This window comes from Seriola lalandi, unplaced genomic scaffold (assembly GCF_002814215.2).
Source record: "Seriola lalandi dorsalis isolate HSWRI2012SDOR001 ecotype SW California unplaced genomic scaffold, Sedor1 jcf7180002054573, whole genome shotgun sequence".
Taxonomy (NCBI): Eukaryota; Metazoa; Chordata; class Actinopteri; order Carangiformes; family Carangidae; genus Seriola; species Seriola lalandi.
In genome coordinates this window covers 1256622-1277798 of record NW_019525126.1, presented here as the reverse complement: position 1 = coordinate 1277798, position 21177 = coordinate 1256622, and the positions used below count along the sequence as shown (strand labels likewise).

The following is a 21177-nucleotide window of genomic DNA, read 5'->3' as shown; positions in this document are numbered from 1 at the left end:
CATTGCGCCTTCTTGCCTTTTCTAGCGCGTAGAGAGTTCACCTGAGGACAGGGTGGCCTCCACGGCTGAGTCTGCACTCTGCCATGTTGATGTAAACCCACAGTAGCAGAGGTACACAATGCCCCCTACAACATCACAAAACCATGGCAGAGGATGTCCAACCATGCTCCGGAAAGCCCTATCCCATTCATATCACAAGTGAAAATGCTCACCAGGGACCGGGGTCAGGGCAAAGGTCAAGTTTGTAGCACCAGCACACCAAGACAAACACGCCTGCAATCCACACGCAGAAAGCCAGTTAACCTGACCCCGTTCAAGTTCATTCCCAGTCTACCCACGCTGGGATACAAATCACAGCTCTGGACACATGGTCATATGCCTGGTTTGGAGTAGAGATAGAGTCCTCATTCATGTGAGAGCAACACATACAACCTGTGGGAATTACCCTGCACTTTACCCCTCGGCTCTGCTTTAGCCCATGACTCCCCATCTGCAGACCTCCTCTGTTTTGGCAGCAACCAAAAAGGGAGACGTGAGGATGACTCTGTGCATGTCCTCTTTGAGCAGCTAAGCAGACTGCCAGGTGGTACAGTAGGAAAACTTTCCCAGGCCGAATGTTTAGATATATATTTTAGTGTTAAGAACACCCATATCTGATCAAAGTCAAAGGCATCAAGAGTATTATGAGATGGAAAGCTACTGTGGGGATTTGGGCTACTCTTTTAATTTATTATCCTCTCAACAGAGTTATGAGAAACTTGTTGAGCGAATTTCCACTCCCGCCTTTCAACATTTATGATCATATTTTATTCAAGCTCTGCGTTTCTCTTACACTCGATACTCCAAATTCTTCAGTGATCGTTACAACCAGGAACCCTGGTGATGATAGTAAAACAATATTTCGATACAGGTGCTAAGGTCACCTAGAGGATTTTGACAGAGGCTCCCGTCAGCGCTGGTCGTGTGGTTTGTCTGGAGTGGGAGTGAAAGCAAGCAGTGATCCATGATTAACATGGAGAACTCCCACTATGACCACAGTTTCCTCTGAGAAACAGCTGTGTGGCTATGTGCAAAGCCTTGAGTCAACAAGCCACATAACCGCCAGTCCTATTAGTCACCAGGCAAACGGTGGGGCTGATTTAAGCATAACAGTTAATGCAGAGAAAGCCGTATGTATCACTCACTTAAGGGTCTTTTGCTCCATGTCACTGGGTGTTTTTAGTTTTCTTCAGCATCTCAGTATGTCACTGGGTGTGACCAAATTTGTAATCATCCCTGAAGCAAATTGCACTTTGCAAAATTGTACTGAGCAGTTACTTTCAGTAATAGACCAAGAAACTGATGCGTTGAAATTCAATTTGAAACATTTGCAATGAAGAACCAGTGGTGATAGATAGGGATATACTGATTCTGATATCGATATCCCACCATTGGGACACTTTGGCCTTGATATTACCACTTAAGATGTGTTTTGGTTTGTACTACAATCAATCTTCACACAGCCTTTACAAATTATCCATTGTTTGAAAGCTCTAAGTCTCCTGATTCTATCTGTGCAAATTATTTTAGGATTCCCATATCAATACAACAGCTGTTGACACAGAATTGGTTCAGACTTGTGGTTATGGCTCCAAAGTGTTTTCCATACAAAAGGTACTACTCCATTTTTATGCCCAAAAAAAGATTAAAACAAAAGGCAAAAAATATTTGTGCCTCTGTAACTTTGGTTCACTACCTCTTAAACTCATTCTGACTTTTTAGTTGTAAAATTAAAAGAGTTACCTTTGAAAGAAGACCAGGGTTATAACTGTAATCAAAAGGATTGAAGAGTAGTAACCTTATTTTGGGTACTGAGTTGGTCCGTTATTGAATGAATATAACTGATAGCAGAAAAACTGAATTTTAAACAACAGTAACAAAGAAACTTCCTTTTATCAGTAATGACCTAACCTATTCATTTAATTAGGTTAACATCTGAACTGATCCCATGTATTATATCATATTTACATTAGGCTGGTAAAAAGCTATTTATCCTTAGTAACAGTGAAAGTTTATCATCATGCTTTCTCTACCAAAGTGCTGTATAGTATCATATCTTCCCATATCATATTGTATTATTATTATTATTATTATTATTATGTATTGTACTGTATATCACATTATACTGTATTATATATCATATCTTATTGTATCAAAACACATTGTATCAGATCAAAGTGAATCAACTTGTATCATCCTTCAATTGCAATCACAATACATAACTGCTTTACTTAACGGTTATTTTACAATTTTTCTGCAGCAAGTTGGTATAACAAGGTACAGTGGCTTGCAAGTGTATTTATACCCCTTGAACTATTCCACATTTTGTCACGTTACAACCACAAACGTAAATGTATTTCATTGGGGTTTATGTGATAGACCATCACAAAGTGGCGCATAATTGTGAAGTGGAAGGAAAATTATACATGGTTTTACAAATAAAAAACTGAAAAGTGTGGCGTGCAAAAGTATTCAGCCCCCCTGAGTCAATACTTTGTAGAACCACCTTTCGCTGCAATTACAGCTGCAAGTCTTTTGGGGTATGTCTCTACCAGCTTTGCACGTCTAGAGACTGAAATTTTTGCCCATTCTTCTTTGCAAAATTGCTCAAGCTCAGTCAGATTGGATGGAGAGCGTCTGTTAACAGCAATTTTCAAGTCTTGCCAGAGATTCTCAATTGGATTCAGGTCTGGACTTTTACTGGGCCATTCTAACACATGAATATGCTTTGATCTAAACCATTCCATTGTAGCTCTGTCTGTATGTTTAGGGTCGTTGTCCTGCTGGAAGCTGAACCTCCACCCCAGACTTCTTATGGCTGTGTTTCAACAATGGCTTTCTTCTTGCCACTCTTCCATAAAGGCCCGATTTGTGGAGTGCACGACTAATAGTTGTCCTGTGGACAGATTCTCCCACCTGAGCTGTGGATCTCTGCAGCTCCTCCAGAGTTACCATGGGCCTCTTGGCTGCTTCTCTGATCAATGCTCTCCTTGCCCGGCCTGTCTGTTTAGGTGAACGGCCATGTCTAACCCTGCTTTAAACATCTCCACAACTTTATCCCTGACCTGTCTGGTGTGCTCCTTGGGCTTCATGATGCTGTTTGTTCACTAATGTTCCAATGTAACCTCAGAGGCCGTCACAGAACAGCTGTATTTATACTGAGATTAGACTACACACAGGTGGCCTCGATTTACTACTTAGGTGACTTCTGAAGGCAATTGGTTGCACTGGATTTTATTTAGGGGTATCAGAGTAAAGGGGGCTGAATACTTTTGCATGCCACACCTTTCAGTATCAATGTATCATTTTCCTTCCACTTCACAATTATGGGCCACTTTGTGTTGGCCTATCACATAAAATCCCAATAAAATACATTTATGTTTGTGGTTGTAACGTGACAAAATGTGGAAAAGTTCAAGGGGTATGAATAGTTTTGCAAGCCACTGTACATTGTGTCTAAAAAGCATTGGCACACTAACTGTCTAGGTCAGATACTAAACTGCCAGGCACTCACACTAAAACAGCACAGTGTTAAAAAAAAACTACAGTAGCCGACACGTTTCAAGTCCTGGTGTGTTGATGATGTTGCATTGGATTGTAGCAAAATTTAAGCTAGGTTTGACTTTATTGTCAAACAACCCCTGCGTCTCAGTGGCCTCATTTAAATGAATGAAGGGGCCCTGTTTTTTCACACAGTGCTATTGTCTGTCTGAACACAGCTTTAGAAAAGGTGGATAGTGACTATCATTACTTTTTCAATTTGTGACATCACACCGAGAGGTAGTTCAGATTGACTCGGTGCAATTTCATTTTTTCAAGAAGTTGGTGAAGCAATGAAGAACACCACCTTTGTGCTTTAGCAGAACGTAAATAAAAGCTTTAACTATAAACTCCACATCGAGACGAGACAATGCCTGTTCTAAAATAGAAGAGGTAATTTAATAATCAGATCTACAGTATGTTTAAGCTCTAATTCAAAGACTATACCAACTTGAACTCTATGCAGTATCACTGTATAGCTCTGTTACCCAGGTAAGTGCTGCCAGCCCAGCTGTCCCGACTCTGATTATGTAACCAGAGAGAGATCAGAGACCAGAGAGAGATGACCTTTGGAGGGATGACCGGCATACTGCGCACACATCCTGCTCTGCCCTGCTCTGTTTCCTGCAGAGGGCTGATGTAAGAGAATGGTAGGGGTGTGACGTTAATATGAAGGACTCATAGGAGTTGGTGAATATCTCCTCTATGTTTTATCACCAGCTTAGCCAGGAGTGTTCGCCACTGGCCCTGACCTTCATACTGGGAGCTGACAGACCAGCTGTGATCTGCAAGATCATGTGCTGACAGGGACAAGCCTTTCACTACTGCTGAGCACAGCACTCACAGGAAACGCTGGGTTGCAGCAAAATGCATTTGTTCCACCGCACAGGTCAGAGGAGGAAACAGTTATTTGTTTGCCAGCTGCATATAGGATGTACCTATTTTCAATTTTACAGTTTGAGTCCCACAGAACAGGCAGCTGAGACCTTTGGGACACAGTTGAAAGGGTCAGAGGAAAGGTGGAAGCCTGGAGACAGGAATACAAGAAGAGGGAGTAGGGTATGGAGTTGTGTTCACGTCTCACAGTTTTGACTGAACAGGAGAATCCTCATATGTTTTGTCCATCCCACTAAGACTTTTACCCAAAGCTGTCACTGATAAATGTGCTGGACCCATCCAGCAGGAGTATTCATGAAACAGTTTATACTCTAAAATAACATTTCACAGTGGAGGTGTACTTGGAAAGGGCTGACAACATGTCAATCATTAGATTTTCATAGAGAGAAATTTCAGCTTAAAGAAGCTACATTTTTGGATGGACAGATGTGGTTATACCATATGGGCAATAGAGCAAGCACAAAGGTGTGTTCAGATAGAAAAAGCTGTAATTGGGCAAAGATAGAAGCTAATTCGCCCAGACTGGTACCAGTTTAAGTAAAGATTTGTCCCCACAAGCAGAAAGTGAAAATTTCACACTTACCCTGTGGTAAGTGATGGGTAACAATGATTAGGTTGCTAGCTAGCTATAATCTAGGTGTACTGACTGTCAGTAAAAGCCTGTTTGGGGTGAATAAACAGTCCTATCAACAAATTTGCACAAAAACTCTAGAGGCAAAATTAGCTTTGCATTCTGTCTGAACTCAGAGTTTCGTTCTGAGATGACTGAAAATTAACATTGAGGCACTGAGGGAAACTGTTAGCTGATAGCTGGACAGGAAATCTTCACGGCATCTTAATATTCGACTCTGATGGTCTTGTCCATTTCAGTGTTACCACATTTTGAAAAGGCACTTAAAAAATTCTGAATAACTTATGTAATGTTATTGGGTAAGCGCAAAAAAATATGCTGTTGCAAAAGAAGTCTATAACGATTTGATGCATGCAAATGTTGCTCAAGTAAATAATTCGGGTAATTAAAAACACCTACTGTCAAAGCCATGCCAAAGAAAAAAACGGCTACTTCAATCAAGTGTTAATAAAAGCACTTACTCTTTAACAGAGTAACCAGACTGCAAATTCTCTTTTAGTTGCTCAATGCCTAATCGAAAAAGCCTGTGCCTAGCCGCACAAATTTTAAGTGCTGGCCTGCTGAAAATTGAGTTAATCATCATCTTCACTGAGATGTTGACAAACCGCCTAAAAGCAACCACAGACACGACAATTTCCCTGTCTGTTGACGTGCAGACTGTGACCGAGAGCTGACTGGATAGTGAGAAGTAAGGCCGAGCAGCAGGTATGGAGAATTTAACTGATTTAAAACTTTAAACTGCTCAGCCACTTTCCCTTCTTCAGCTGCACAAATTTCTTTCTCTGATTGATGTTTTCTCTTATTATCATTCTTTTTGTTCGGTCCCCCCTTGTCTGTCTCATTCCTTCTCTACACTATTTCTTGTTCTTGGCGCCACTTGACAGGCTGGGTCAGTAATAGGGTGATCCTGACATAACAAGTTAAGTCCGCTCCAAGAAAGACATATATAGTACCTCACACCTTCTCTAGTAGGGAAAAATGAAAGGATACTGGCTGGGTGCTGCTTGTACGGAGTGGCCTTTGCTTCTTCAAGTGGGGGCAAGACCAACATGATCTATCTGAGCCTGAGCGTCTGTCCTCCCCACTCCTCTTCTTACTCCTTAATTGAGCCTTGGCACTGGTCTTGTCTCTCTATCCGACTCTCACTCTGTGTGACCTCACATTGCTCGTGCTTTCCTAGCCTTGGAAACAGTGGAACATCAGCCTGATATATGAAACCAAGACTTGCATCCACCACTTCTCCAGGGGGAACACTGTTCCACCCCTAAAAGATCATTCTGGGCCGAGAGAATGCAGAACATTTGCAGCAGTTCACGAGGGCTGAGCTTTAAATGTGCATTACACAAGCACTCAAATTGCTTCCTGGAAGTACCAATGAAAGAGAATCAAATATTCAAATAATTTTTTGACTAATGTATAAATGAAGGCATTTTACAATTTTGGCACAAGTTTTTATTCTGTCCTGAAGATTTCAGGGAAATCTGTCAACTAGTAATTGGATTAGTTTGAGCTGCGTGCTTGGCAATTTTGTACTGCAGCAAAGGGAAATGGCTCATCTTGAACTTAACAGCACCTATTACAAACAGTTAGTCAGCTTCAGTAGAAACATGACTGTGAAAGCAGACGTAGTAACGGCAATTGTGACTCAGGAACACTGTCTGCCTCTTAAATGTTGAACCTGTAGCCTCGTCTCTTTCTATTTTTCCCAGATCTGTGACTCAGGACGCAAAAATGTCCTGTGAGTCAAGAACAAAGAAAACATATGCATAGCAACTGTGCACTCTACAGAGGTCTTGTATTGATTAGAAGATTTACTATGACTCCAAGATAATCGTTTTGGGATAGGAGGATGTATAAAACTCTTATGAACCATCTGCCAAAACATTTAGCAGAGTTTCAGAGCTACCACAAACATGTGGATGGCTCAGCCAACGTAAATCCATAGCACCAGTAAAAGCGCAAAATGACACAAGACCCTCACAATTAGCAAGAGGAGCACCATAAATGTCAGATGTAATTGAGAATGTTTAAGTGGTTTGGTGGAGAGAAATTACACAGATGACAAACTGGCTAAAAAGTGAATGATGACCTCAGTGCCCAAACAAATTATGGCACTTTAACCAACTGTGAGCGGATTAGAAAAGCACTGGGCCTGGGTCCAAAATGGAGCACAATTTGACAAGATAAGTCTGAACCTGTAAGCAATAACAATCCATCAAAATATTCCCGGAAATAATTACTCCCTTTCAACATCCTTGATCATGAATATGGTTCTAGCCATGGTAAAGTGATTAATCAAATCAGAAAGTTGTTTCCAACAAGATTGGAACTAAAACAGTCAGACGTTCAAGCCAAGAAACTATTAGGCCTGTCTGATTAGCAGTCTTTGGAGAATTTGCTGAATGCACTGAAAGACCCCTTAGTCTGAGCAATTATGAGCTGGATACATTATAGTCACAGTTATTCCACTACATCAAAGAACGAGCTGAAACAGTCAAAGCCTAAAGAAAATATAATCTTCCTGCTCGGTTTTCAAAGCAAATAGCATGGGTTAATACTTCTGTCTGGTAAATCATCTTATATTTTCCTATATTTTACAGATTTACTTAATACATTTTCAGGCATGGCAGCAAATGGAAGCAAAAGCTTACTTGATTTACTTAGTATTTGTTTTACTTAAAGTGTATTAAAGATTTAACATATGAACCCAGTCATCTGGTTTGATTTATTGCAACGATAAACACAACCAGCGTTGAATACGAGTGTAATGAACTACTGTTTGTTCAAGAGCCTTTAAATAATTTCTAATAGAGCAGTGTGTCAATTTGTTTTCTGTGAGCCTGCCTGTATGACAGTAATGGTAGCTAAAACAAATAACTCTCTGTGAAATAACACAGAATACTGTATATTAACATATGTTCACCACATAAAAAAAAACAGTTTTCATATGCTCTGAAAAACCACTGTTATCAAAATAAAGAATGAGACTCCCCAACTTTGTTGCTGTATGAAACAGTAATCATTTCCAGACAGTTATTCAAGAGCTGAAGGTGCAAGTACATCATTTGAACAAACTGAGCGAACTTATTGTCTCATTAGTGACCCAGCTAACAAGTTTGCTAACTGATGGCTAACGCTAGCATTCAACTGACAAGCTAGCTAACTCTACCTTTTTTCCTCCTTAATGTCTCTTTATTGACTGATTGTTATCATTAGAGTGTTATCTCTCAAATAAAGTACAATCATGAGCATAGAAAGAATCTCAGAGAACTATTGTGATTGACCAGCGATAGTCAGGCAGCGACTGCTAGTGTGTTAGCCGTTAGCTTGCCAAGTACCATAGTTTATCAACTACCCTTACAAGAAGTCCCTCCATGATTGCTTTCTGGTTAGAGTCAATAGAAAAACTTTCTATTTAGATGTCTTTTTAATCTTTCTTTTTTTGGCAAAGCTGTGAGGCTCTCTCTGGCTATAATAGGAGGAGGTGGAGAAGCACAGCTGCATCACTTACACAGGCTGCCTGGTGGTCGCAGGTCGTGGGGTCTGAACCTTGGTGGTGTCGATGGCCTGCCTTTCTGAAGGCCTTCTCCGTGGTTGGTCTTTCTGGAAAGGGTTGGTGCCGGGTCGAACACGCCTTAGGGCGCCGCCGTCATGGATGTACACCTGCTCTGGAGCCACCTCCTCACAGCGGGGCCCCTGGAAGCCTGAGCGACACACACAGGTATGTGGCCGGCTGCAGGAGCCACGGTTCTGGCAGGGGGGCTGGCAGTCAGCTGAAGAAAGAGCACAGATGGAGATCAAGTTTTTAGCAGGTCATGTAAGAGCATGTGCCCCACTTGTATGAAGGAGCAGAAGCAGGAAGGGTTTTCCTGCTATTGCTCCTTCATGCTTTTCCCTGGTCTCAACACTGGGGCTCACTTTAAATTGATTCAATCAAGGGGCCATTAGTTTCACGTCTCAACCTTTTTTGTCCTTTTCATTCAGCAGACAGCCTGGAGGGGCTGTCATGTTCAATTTCTCTTGAGTCTTTAACTGCCCTGTTTAGTCTAAATGTATATGATCACTTACATTAAATCCTTATCCAATTTATCACTGAAGTAAAGCCTCTGCTTCAGGTTCATGTCTCAGTTCAGTGCCGCCGGCATTTCTACACAGAGTGATTTCCTAAAAATACCTTTCGTCACTGATCTAGAATCCAGTGTGTGCTTTCACTGTAACACAGGCAGCTTAAAAAGGTAATAAAAGTAGGAGGTCATAAAAAAATGAGCGAATGGGAAAAACTGGTTACTGAAGGCCAACTACAAATAGCTGACACTTCATCAAAGAAAATGCCTGTAAGAGCTGTATCTTTTATTTGAAAAACAAACTGAATCTGAAGGGGCTTACTGTACTTACAAGACGAATGTGCACATAATATTTATCAATAGTCTGCAAATACACACTATTGAGGTCATTTCATGGTCATGGAAAAATAATCTGTGTCACTCTACCAGCCCACCCCACACCCTCCCATCACACTCCAGATACTTGAAGCACTGAAAGAGCTGTGGCACGCAATTAAAGTAAACAAGCTCTCGATCTTGTGACACACATGTATGTAGAAGACGGCAATTGAGGATTTATGACATTGTCCTCAAACAGTAAATCAGGCCACTGGTCTGTGGTGGCTAAAGCAAACAGCGGCACTCTGTCAACAGGGCTATGGAGTGCTATTGACACAGATGCTGTGGACACTCACAGATCGCAGGCAGGAACGCTGCCACGGCTCTTGGCAGAGAGGAGCGCTGGCAGTCCAAAAGGGCCCCACTGGGTGCGAACAGCGCTCTACCTGCTGCACGCTTCCTGTTATTGCGATACTGCTCAGACTCCGGGGCCACTTTTAATGTTTCTTTTAGTCTTGAGTGAAAGCACAGTGGCCCCAAACATGACAACGCTTTGTTAACAAGAGTCGCGTCAGACTTTTATTCCATAGACTTATTCCCACAAAGAGCGCCAAATGAGGCTCTGTAATTAGGGTTTCTCAGATCATGATACATGTTAATTGAAAGACCACTGTATTATGTATCATCAGTCTGCGGTATGATGAGAAAACTAACAAATTGAGGATTAAATATCAGACAATCACCACTCTCTTCTGCTTTATGGTGAAGCAAATTTTATTTAGACCAACTAATTCACTCGAGCATTTCATTTTAACTACTCTGAGGAAAATGTAGACCATTTTTTGATGAAGCATACACATTTAGAGAAATGTGGTTGTGGATTTGTGTAACTTGGTACATGATCCGAATTTTCCATCATGGGATAAAACAGGAATTGCCTGAGCTCTGTTTGGCAAGGAGTTAAATACATCATCTAAGTAAAGTACAGGCTGGCTCAGTGCCATCGCCTTGTCCAGAGTCTGTTTAACCTCAAGTTTGGGGATAAAGTGGGGAATCACATAGGCCACAGATTCCAGTGACATTATGCTACAGGGGGAGAACTTGGTAATGTGTGAAACTGCATTCTTCAAATAAACTGTCTCAATTGAAACGAGAAACAGCGCAGGGCAGAAAAATAACCCAATAAATGGCAGTTCACGGTTGGCTTCCGATGGGATATGTGTTCAGACGAGTGACGTGTGACCTGACACCAGACAAACATGTCGCCTGCGCTGACAATAGAGTGGACAGGTCAGTGACTCTGGGCCTGACATGTGCCCCACATGAAGCCTCTTGCGTGGCATACGGTGTCACTGCCCCTCTGTGTTGTCTCTGCGCCCTGCCTCTGGGCTGTTGAGCACAATGTCGCAGTAATTGCTGTCGTACAGATTTGTCTTGCACATCATTAAAACTAATTGCCTCGCATTCCACCCATTTCACAAATATGTGCAGCAATTATTACTTTGCGAGAGTAATAATAAAATGAGAATCCATCGGAAATAAAAGAGGAGAAATGGCAAACATTCCTGGCATTGCCACTTCAGCCTTAATTATGACTGAGACAGACTGGCCAAGTTTTTGGAGATTGTGTCCAAATCCAGTCATCTGAAAAGAGGAGACTATTAGACTGTTGTTGGCAGCTCGGAACCTTCCAAACAAACATGCTGATCCAGACGAATAAGTAATTAAACACATTATTAATATGGAAACAGCATTTTCTTTGGGCTTAGCTAAAATATCTTCAACTTCATATCGAAGTGAGTCAGATGTCTTCAAACCCCCTCAAACTTGATACTCATCGAGAACGTTTGAGGAGGTCGTCAGTGCCTGAGTAACATCTCTAAAGCAATGCCTGACAGCTATGGTGAATACAAATATCCATCCTTCGCCAAATAGTACTCACTTGGGGGTTAAAGAAGCACTTTTCATATAATGTAAGTTATTTCTTCTGTCAAAGTTCTTGGTTGGTTTTTAGGCGATCAGAAGAGGAATTCTGTACATGTATTACAAGCAACCTGGGGGTCATTATTGAGGTAAGTATTGTTCATAATTTCCCTAGTGGGTTACTGTTACCTGTTACAAGCTTAGGTTTGCATGTGCGTGTATATCCAAGGAAAATTACCATTCTTGCCCCCCCCCCCCCTCTGGACTCTCATTTCCAACTTAGCGCTCGTTTCCAGTCCATTACAATCCACCAGAGATTCTTCTTTCCCTCTCTCTGACTCAAAGTAATACAACCCATCAAATCTTTATAGTCCTTTCATTCAGCAAAGGGCAATTTGAAACCAATATCTGAGATAGCTCAAACATGTAGCGAAATCTCCTCGCTTTACATAGGTCAACAGTGCTACCAGAGGAAACCTGACATTTTGGAAAATAATATTGATAATGAAAGCATAATCGCAATGCTCTTGGGAAGGACTCCTCTACAGCCTGAGCGTCATTATGAGATTTAGAAACTGGGAGCTGCTCCAGAGATTAGAATTTAGTCGAATATGACAAAAGGCTTGACTGAAGGCCCTTTCAAACCCTGAAAAGGGAGACAGGAAGCTAGGAAATAAGAATGAAAGGTAAAATGGCATGAGAAATGTCTTACCTCTTTGGCTGTTGCAGTGTAGCCATCTCTCTGAATTTACTCTAGAACATAGTAAGTTTTCATATTGTCGGTAGAACGTGTGCACTGTCACAGACATTTGTAAAACTCCTCTGACTGAATATGTAGTCTGGCAAACCTCCTGTGATGACAGCAGGAGCCTCTCTGTAGGAGTCACCACAGACCCTAACAGATCTCATGAAATAGGTCAAGTGTTCAAGATTGTGGGAGGCAGCGGGGAGAGACAAGGTTAAAAATTTGGACTCACTATCCACTGAAGAAGTAAGAATTGGTCTATTGAGCAGTTAATACAATTGCCTCTCAATGCTAATCATTTCAAGTGAGTGTTAATCTCTTTACAACATGTGATTTCCACATGGTTGCCAGAGTAAGTGCTATCATTTCAGGCTTGCCAAACGCTAACTTTGCTGTCTACAACCGAAGTGCTGTTACTGTAACTCTGCATGCTTTCATTAAAAGCTCAGAATCAAACTTCCCTATTGTTCTAATCAGAAGCAGAAGGAAGGGAGCCTGACACTGTTTGACAGATCCTTTATTTTCTCTTTGTGGTAAGTCTTACAAGCGTAATATTTCACCAAATTAAGGTGCCTCTGTCATAGATGCACATTTTTCAATCAGTATGGGTTTTTTGGTCCAATACAGTAGTTGCAGCTTTTATTCTCCTAACCCACCTCAGCTCTGTGGGGGCATTTTGTTAACCTACATCTGACCCATGACACTGTGTACATTACTTTTAGCCACGCTATATCATGCCTCCACCGCACTCCTCAAACTCCCACATTCAGCTTCTAATGAGCCACATGCTGGGGCGCTCTGTGGAGGATATCTGGATCTGGGGGCGTGCGCCCGCAACTTGTAAAGCTGACTCTGTGAGACGTGGTGTTCACCAAAAACCCACAAACCCCATCATCCTGAGGGATCACATCCCAACAACTTCCATATGGTCTTTAAGCAGGAGGGTGCTATGATATATGGTCGGCTATGGGCTGCCCTAACAACACTGTGGCCTCTGTGAGCGTGTGTGTGACTGAAGGAGAGGGCTGCTTGTTGTTAATGTTAATCTGCAAGTCAATAAAGCCCAGTCTCTTTTTTTGGGTATCTGCAGGGAGATCTGTAGGAGCATGTACACTTTTTTGCATCATGACGCCGTTAAAAACAAAAGAGAAGCAAAACAAGTGTACTGCAAGAATGCTTTTACTTCTCTCTTCATTATTTCTGTATTATGAACAGCTCACGAACAAAGACGTTAAAATAAACAAAAAAGAAATTATACAGGAAGATGTCTAGGTCCAGACGCTGACTACTACTTCATTTCACCACGCTTTCGTCTATGGTAGCAATTAGAAAAACATGTGGCACAGGAGGCCAGAACAAGACCCAATTGCAACCTACAAACAGACACACCAGCTGGAGTGGAGAAAGCTGCACTCCTGGTTTGGGGAGACAAACTAAAAGCGAGCTGTCCAGCGTCTGTGTTAATGATGGGCTTTGGGACGATGGGGTGTGTATTGATTACAGGATCTGTCTAATGGGCCATAACTCTCTACAGGGCTGCCAAGGGAGTGTTTTGCCCCTGAACTGTGAACTGTGCAACCCCCACAAATCCACACACACGACATATAAAGCCGTGGAGGGCTCTGTGGCTGTCTGTGTTGCTGTAATTTCAACCCCAGCTCAATGGCGTCACGAGAAACACCAGCATCTTAAAAAACCTCCTTCTGTTCTTGTAAAACAGAGGACGCTGCACAGGAGGCTTGGTTCTCATCGGCGTTAGGTCTTTTTTTTCTTTTCTTTTTTCAAACATTTGGTAAAATAAAATTGAATTATTTTTCATTTTTTGTAATTTGAATGACTCACTGCTGCAGAATAATTGTACGTTTACTCTTTTTCATCAAATAAAAAAATGAGAAGTAAACTCTCAGCTCTGCTGCTGCCTATAGGATGTTGTAAATTAAAAACTGCACACAGGACATTGACTCATATTTACAGTAACTCTGCTGAAGAACTAATGCATTTAGCAGTGGTATTCAGCAGGATAGTCCGGGTGACTCGGAGGATCGTGATGCACATTGTATCATGTGCTTGGCTGTGACTCATGACCTAGCCACGTATACTATCCTATTAAGTGCATATGCCATGACAAACCTCTTTACCTACAGTACTGTAATGGTGCTATTGATGTGTAATGACCTTCTTGAACTTCAGCATGAGTTTTTGTCTGAAAGTTATAATATGTATGACTAGGCCTATGTTATATATTTTTTGAGTAGTGTACTGAAATTATCTGAAATGTTTCCAGCAATTCTCTCAAACCTAGAGAAATTTGTGATGTATTGTGTCATTTGGTCGCCTGTCAATGACATCATATCCCCTATGTGCATGGGTCAGAGTTGTGGTTGCCTGCCAGAAGCTCCAAATTGACTTTTATCTAGTTTTAAAGCCACATACACTTTTTACAATTTGAACGTTTTCAACTATATATTTTAACCAGGATTTTAGTGATCGGACATCTGGATCTTAAGTTATCAGAGTAAAAAGCCAGGCAAATGTTAGGCAGCTCACCCACCAGCAGCTGGAGACGTCCTGTCCTGTGATCACTGAAGAGTGACGGCAAATCACAGATTTTTAAAGTGAAACTGTTTAATTCCATTACCGGATATAATCCCATGGTCTGTTGTTATGGAGAGGAGGACACATCTGCAGATAATTCCACTGCTGATAAAAACCTGCTGAACGTCTTGTTCATAAGTTATTAAAGAAAAAAAGGTAAGCAGTCTCAGCCTCCAGCTACTCCCTGTCCAGCGAAGAGCGTAGGTGAATCACTGATTTTTAAACTGAAACTGCTTTATGTGTGGGTGTTTCTACTGGTTTTAATCCCCCACCATTTGCTATGGAGAGGAAGGCCCCTCTGCAGAGATTTCGGCCACCGGTAAAAAGCAGCTGAACGTCTGGTTCATAAGAGAAACAATCAAAACAAAGGTTAGCAGCAGTCTCAGCTCCCAACGCTTCCCTGACGTCTAGTGTCCGCCATACAACATTGTCGAAAACACTTACTTTAAATTTGAATGTGCTTTATTCAACGCTGTTTTTACTGGTTATTCAGTGGTGAGGACAACTATCGATCCCACGATCCCACGCTATTTCATGACATCACCCAATGCCGACTTTTGCTATTGTTTTGATAGAGAGAGCCCAGCGGCAGAAATGACATATTGTGCGTTGAATGCAGAGAACAAATTTTACTGTAACATCGGGTCCAATATATTTGAATATTCTGTTGTGTGTCACAAAAAAAAAACTGAGACGGCTTGTATCTATTAGGTGAAGATGGTAAACCTGCATTTTTGGATACCGTTTTGGAGGTCAGAAAACGTTAACACATGTACGTCCTTGATAGTTTACCAGCTGCTTCACACATGTCCAAGCAAAAGAAAAGCATCTAATGTGTTTCAGGTTTTAAAACTGTCTTTTTATACTGCTGGGAGTACAAAATTATTTCATTGATTAACTCACATAAAACCCACACTGTGATGGCTTTGACATCCATGAAAATCTCATTTCCTCTTTTGGACCTTAAATGAGCTTTCACTAAATCCAACCAACCAATGTTATTTGCGTAGAATGAGGTAACCATTAAAATGTTGAACAGCAAAGTCAAGTTTTTAACATGACTTACATGGTTCTCAATGTCTTCATGCTGCAGGGCTTTAATCCTGCTCAAACTACAACGGAGACATGATGGAATATGAGAAACGTGCTACATTCTATATCTTTTGTTTAGAAAGAGAGGGATACGTATCTTGTGATGGCAGAGGTAAGCAAGAGAGAGAGACTTTCTGCTTGAGGAGTTATTTTAGAGTTGGGATGGGGCCCTGAGCGGCACAGCAGGCCAAAGAAAGCTGGAAGGAAATCAAAAAGAAACTCCTCTCTACCGCATTTCACTCTGTCAATTACCAACTGCTTAAGAGACTGAAAACAACTTTATTCCTCCACGTGAATGATGCACCTTTCATCTGCACTCCCTAAGACAGCAACGGGTTTAAATCAAGGGCCATGTGTGTGCTTTTTTTTTTGATGGGGTCGTGCTCTCAGTATTGGCTATTCTTGCAGCATGCTGCCATATGTAGCACATGCTTTCGCCAAAACATCATGATGTATAATGTGGTGAAATAGATTCCACTGCAGAATCATAAGTCTGCTCTTTAGGGAGCACTCTGAGCTCAGGTAAAATGTAAAGCCAGTTCCTGTCTGTGCTGCAGGGAGTCTTTTCCCAGACTTTTCCCAACTTCAATATTGCCCCAGTCATTTTCTCTATGTGGTAAACTATGCCATTGATTATGGCTGAACGCTGAATCGAAATATCATAGAAATCACAATATGGCAAAAAGTGCAATATCCAAATCAACCTGCAATATTTTGATAAAGGTCAAATGCGTCACAACATATTCATATTCGGTCAATATAATCACAATGTAATTTTTTTTTTGGACATAGTTCAGCCTAACCATTACTGTAATCAAACTACTAAAAGAGCCGCATGAAGCCAAGGTAACACAACATTAACTGTGATGCATAGTGACCCTGCCAGAGGTATGACGATACCTAGCGCTCCTTTTTAGCCACGCTAGCAGGAATCTTTGTTCACCACTTTGGTCAAGAATTAAATACCAAAACAACTATTGAATAAATTGTTATAAAATGTTGTACAGACAACCCAGGCAAGATATTTCAGCTAGCACCATCATGAGGTTGACATTTTTACTTTTAGTGACATAAGTTTTGGAGGGATTTCAATGAAATTTGGTACAGACCTCCATGTCTCCCTCAGGATGAAGTGTAATTTGGTGATTTTGGTGATCCCTTAACTTTTCCTCTATTGCCACCATCTGGTCAAAATTTCAATTTGCCACATGATTTATGAGCAAATACATAACTAATGACATCCCCCTCAGCCCCAGCTGTTCTTTGTGTTCAGTGCTAAAAAGCAAACATTACCATGCTAACACGCTAAACTAAGATGTTGAACATGGTGTAAACATTAAACCTGCTCGTCATCAGCATGTTAACGTTATCATTGTGAATATGTTAGCATGCTTATGTTAGCATTTACCTCATAGGACTGCTCCATCCTCAGCAAGTAAAGCCTCACAGAGAAGCTAGCATGGCTGTAGCTCCTAATCTTGTTGTAAAACTAGTAGGTATAGCTACACTACTCCCACATTACCAAAGAGCTCATTTAGCTCAGACTAACAGTGTGTGTCCTGCCTGGTAAAGCCTATCCAAGACCCCATTTACAGCCAGGTTTGAGTGAAAGCCACATTCAAGAGTGCTAAGATTGAAGCTTCTGAGATACAAAGGAAAAGAGATAAACTTTAAATCTCCAGTAACACTGGCTTTCTAAACTTCCGACTATAATGATTTTTTTTTCCAAGAAATGTTGTAAACCAAAACTTCAAAACGGTAATTACACTGAGACACAATGTCTAATTGAGGGTTACTGTATTTATCATAAAACATCCCAGAAATTCAAACCTTGATCCTAATTCAACAGCTAAGTAACATACTATTTTGTAAACAGATCTCTGTGGCCATTCCCAATACAAACTAAAGTGATGGTACAAATTTTACTGAATTAATATGCTGTTTTCTCTTTTTTAGCAATTACTGTTTGTGCAGGTGTACAACGTTCCCATGGCTTTCTTTTGCTGGCATATTTTATGAATGATGTGTTGTTAATGTATTGGTGAAGTATTGTTTTAAATTGGTGTAAGATTCCATGAAAAACATTACAAAATTTGATCTGGACATTTGACAGTGGCCATCTGCAGAGTTCAGCAGGAAGATTTAATCAGTTTTTGTGTCAAGACAGTGTTGACAGTTAAAGTAATGCAGCTGACAGGCAGTCTTGTATTCTAACTGAGGCAGTGGGGCTGCTGCTGGGTGAGGCTGCAATATGGCCTCCCTCTGCTCTTCATCTAAGCAACAATACTTTTGATGAACAGATGTGACTTTCAACACAGCAGGGAATAAGTATGAGAGCTGACCCAGAAACAAGATGCTCCATTCATCTCGATGAGAGCTTCGATCCTGTTTGTAAGTAAACAAATGGAAATACAGCCAAGCTCACACCTGGCCTCATTTTACCAGCCAACCACAACAAACACACACACCTTTAGTTTTTGGCCACCATTCATTAAAAGTGCATTGGTTAGGTAAAACCTCAGTCATAAAAAACCTATGAAGTTTTACCTCTAATCACAGCAGGTCACTTGGCTAGAATGGAAATAAACATGACCCAACAGTGGAAATACAATGTTCTTAATGGATCAAAGCTTTGTGTCTCACAACTCTGGCTATTTTCTGCACTGGAATTTGCTTTAATACACAAACAGGTCTGTTAACCATCCGTCCCGAAGCTGAAAACAGAGACAGTCAGCACCAAGCCTGCCAGGACACGGGCAGGACTGAGTCTTCAGAGAGCCTTCAACCAGCAGACCCAAGGAGACCCAGACGTAGACCTTTTTATAAACACATTTCTAAAGAGATGTAGGCGCACTCCCGGGACAACAAGTGATCCAATTCCTGTCATATATTTGCTCTGACCTCAACCCAATTGAACAAGGAGGTATTGTTAGGAAGCCATAACTCTAGACACCCAATCCAGCCTCTCGGGTGAAGCCTGCAGCTGACACTTTTAATATTAGACATTACTTCAATCCCTTCAGCGAGAATTTCCTAGACGCAGCTCAGCCACGATATGTTTTTACTTATGCTATGCCGACAGGTTTGTTCCTTTTCTTTCCCCCACTGTGAACATGTTTTCTCATGCTGCCATCTCCTAATAAAGCAAGCAGGGTCTCAGGCAGGGACAGAATAAAGATAGTCTGAGCCTGTTTTCCTCCACGGAGGTCTTCTACGTGGGGGCTTCCAGTCCCAGCTCAAGTCTGGGGCCTTTGTGTTGGCACCTTGCCTGCCATGGGACTTCACTCAGCTGATGATAGCATAGCCTCCAGTCAGACCTGGGTGAGGGCCAAGCTGTAAGAGGGTCCAGATGGTTGGACAGACCCCTGGCCTGCTCAGATTCACTGCCTTGTTTAACGTAGGCATGTTACACTGGACCTGTTACTTTCTGGCAGATTATAAGTATTTACTCTTTTAATTTGGGTAACTGCAGCTCCATGTAAGATGTAATTTACACCTTGGTAACTGTGCCTTTAGCTGGGACTTGTGAAAAAATGGAAGGAGGCTTTGCACTGGGCAGGAGGGAAGGAGATCTAATTAGGAGGCTGCTGGGACCAGTCAGCTTGTTGTGTAATCGACTGGCTGAAATGTGTGTGAACTGTGTCTGTGTATGTGTGTGTATGTGTGTATGTGTGTGTGTGTGTGTGTGTGTGTGTGTGTGTGTGTGTGTGAGGAAGATAATTAGCGGAGGACAAACACAGAAAACAGTAAACAAGTATAGCTGCTAAAAACATAGCTATCTGTCTAGATGGATAGATAGATAGATAGATAGATAGATAGATAGATAGATAGATAGATAGATAGATAGAGAGCTTGAGTCCCAATGTTAGTGAAGAAATGTCGCCTGCCATGTGAGTTTTCCTTCACTTGTAAAATTTAAAGATATCTTTTTCTAAAAAAAAATTCCCCAATTCCAACCTGTTATTTCAGTCTGTGGCGAACAATGGTGTTCATAAATGTGAAATTGACAAAAGACATGCAATGAGTAAAACTGGTGGAGCCACTTCTATTTTAAGCTTGGCCTCTTTATCAAGAACTGGTCTAAAAAAAAAATATATGACACAAGTTAAACACAGATGTGTCAGCGTTATGATGAAAAGTAACTATTTCGAACCGTCTCTGTCAATATTGCGTTTCGAGAAGTGGCCAATGATTCATTCACAGCCACTCCACTTTTAATTATCTGGCTGTCAGGATATCCGATACTGCTGTGGTCAAATAAAAGAAGCAGAAGTTCCACCTATAATTAAGGGCTTGTGTCGAAAAGAGAGCCAAGTGCTAAGTGCTTGTAATTTCCATGCGAGGATCCTACATGAAGAGAAAAGGCAAACACCACATGATGAACATGACCATGGGGGCAATAACACCCTAGGAAAACTTTCGTAGAGCAATTCCACTTGACAGGACAGTCATTAGTAGCCTTTTTACTGCATTATTTTTCAGTCTGTGTGCATAAGATAGTAAAGCTTCTCTGTCTGCTAAGTTTCCTAGCTCCAAAAGCTATGCTATACTACACATAAGGCTTGTCACTGTGCTTTTGTGCCGTTTCAAGACTTCACAAACTTGTATGACCTTTGTTGCAAAGCAAGAAAATTGTTATCTTCACTAACTGAATAAAAGAGTGAAAGTGCAAGTTGCATTTATTTAAAATTTACGTCGGACAATTAAGTGTTTTTTCCTTACGTTTTATGCAGCGATTGGTTCCTGGTGCCAAAGCCCAGCCAGAGCAGCACTGCTGACCTCCACAGACATTGGGCCTGAACAAAGGAAGACATACACAGAAACCATAGTGAAGTAAGACACCGACAGCATTGTTTCAAGCATACAGTACATTAATATATATAGAGCAATAAAAGTGAGTGTGGAATGCCTTTCATGACAAACAGATCTGACTGCAAAGGCTGTTATTTATAGTTTCAAGATCATCCTGATGTGGCTGGCTCATTGATATGATCACCTATGAGATTACACTATAATTGCATTTCATTTGATAAAAAATTTGAGGGCAAGTCGAGAAACTCTATCTGAGTGTGGACCCACAAGTCCCTCAATCTGTTATGCGAGAGTCCAGAGTGAAAACAAATACAGAGTTATCTGAGCCTTGAAGGGATTAGACACACGAGACATGAAAAGCACCCTGCATCTCCTATAAATCACTGAGCAAATGAGAGATGACAAGTTTTAAACAGTTATAACTGGATTCTTTGCACTCTTTAATCCTCACTTGCAGCGCAGGCCAATTTTTGCTGCAAGATAGATGAAAAGGCACCAGACCGCAAGAGCAACTTCAGGGC

General features: G+C 41.3%; 1 protein-coding gene across 1 annotated transcript in view; it reads right to left on the bottom strand.

The window, feature by feature from the left end:
- Positions 1-21177, bottom strand: part of LOC111663175 (latent-transforming growth factor beta-binding protein 2) — an 84819-nt gene that overhangs the window by 59993 nt on the left and 3649 nt on the right. Inside the window, exons 2-3 of the mRNA XM_023417266.2 lie at positions 20567-20640; positions 8619-8880 (exon numbers count right to left, since the gene is read on the bottom strand). Coding sequence (XP_023273034.1) covers positions 8619-8880; positions 20567-20640 — 336 coding nt within the window. The remainder of the gene's footprint in view (positions 1-8618; positions 8881-20566; positions 20641-21177) is intronic.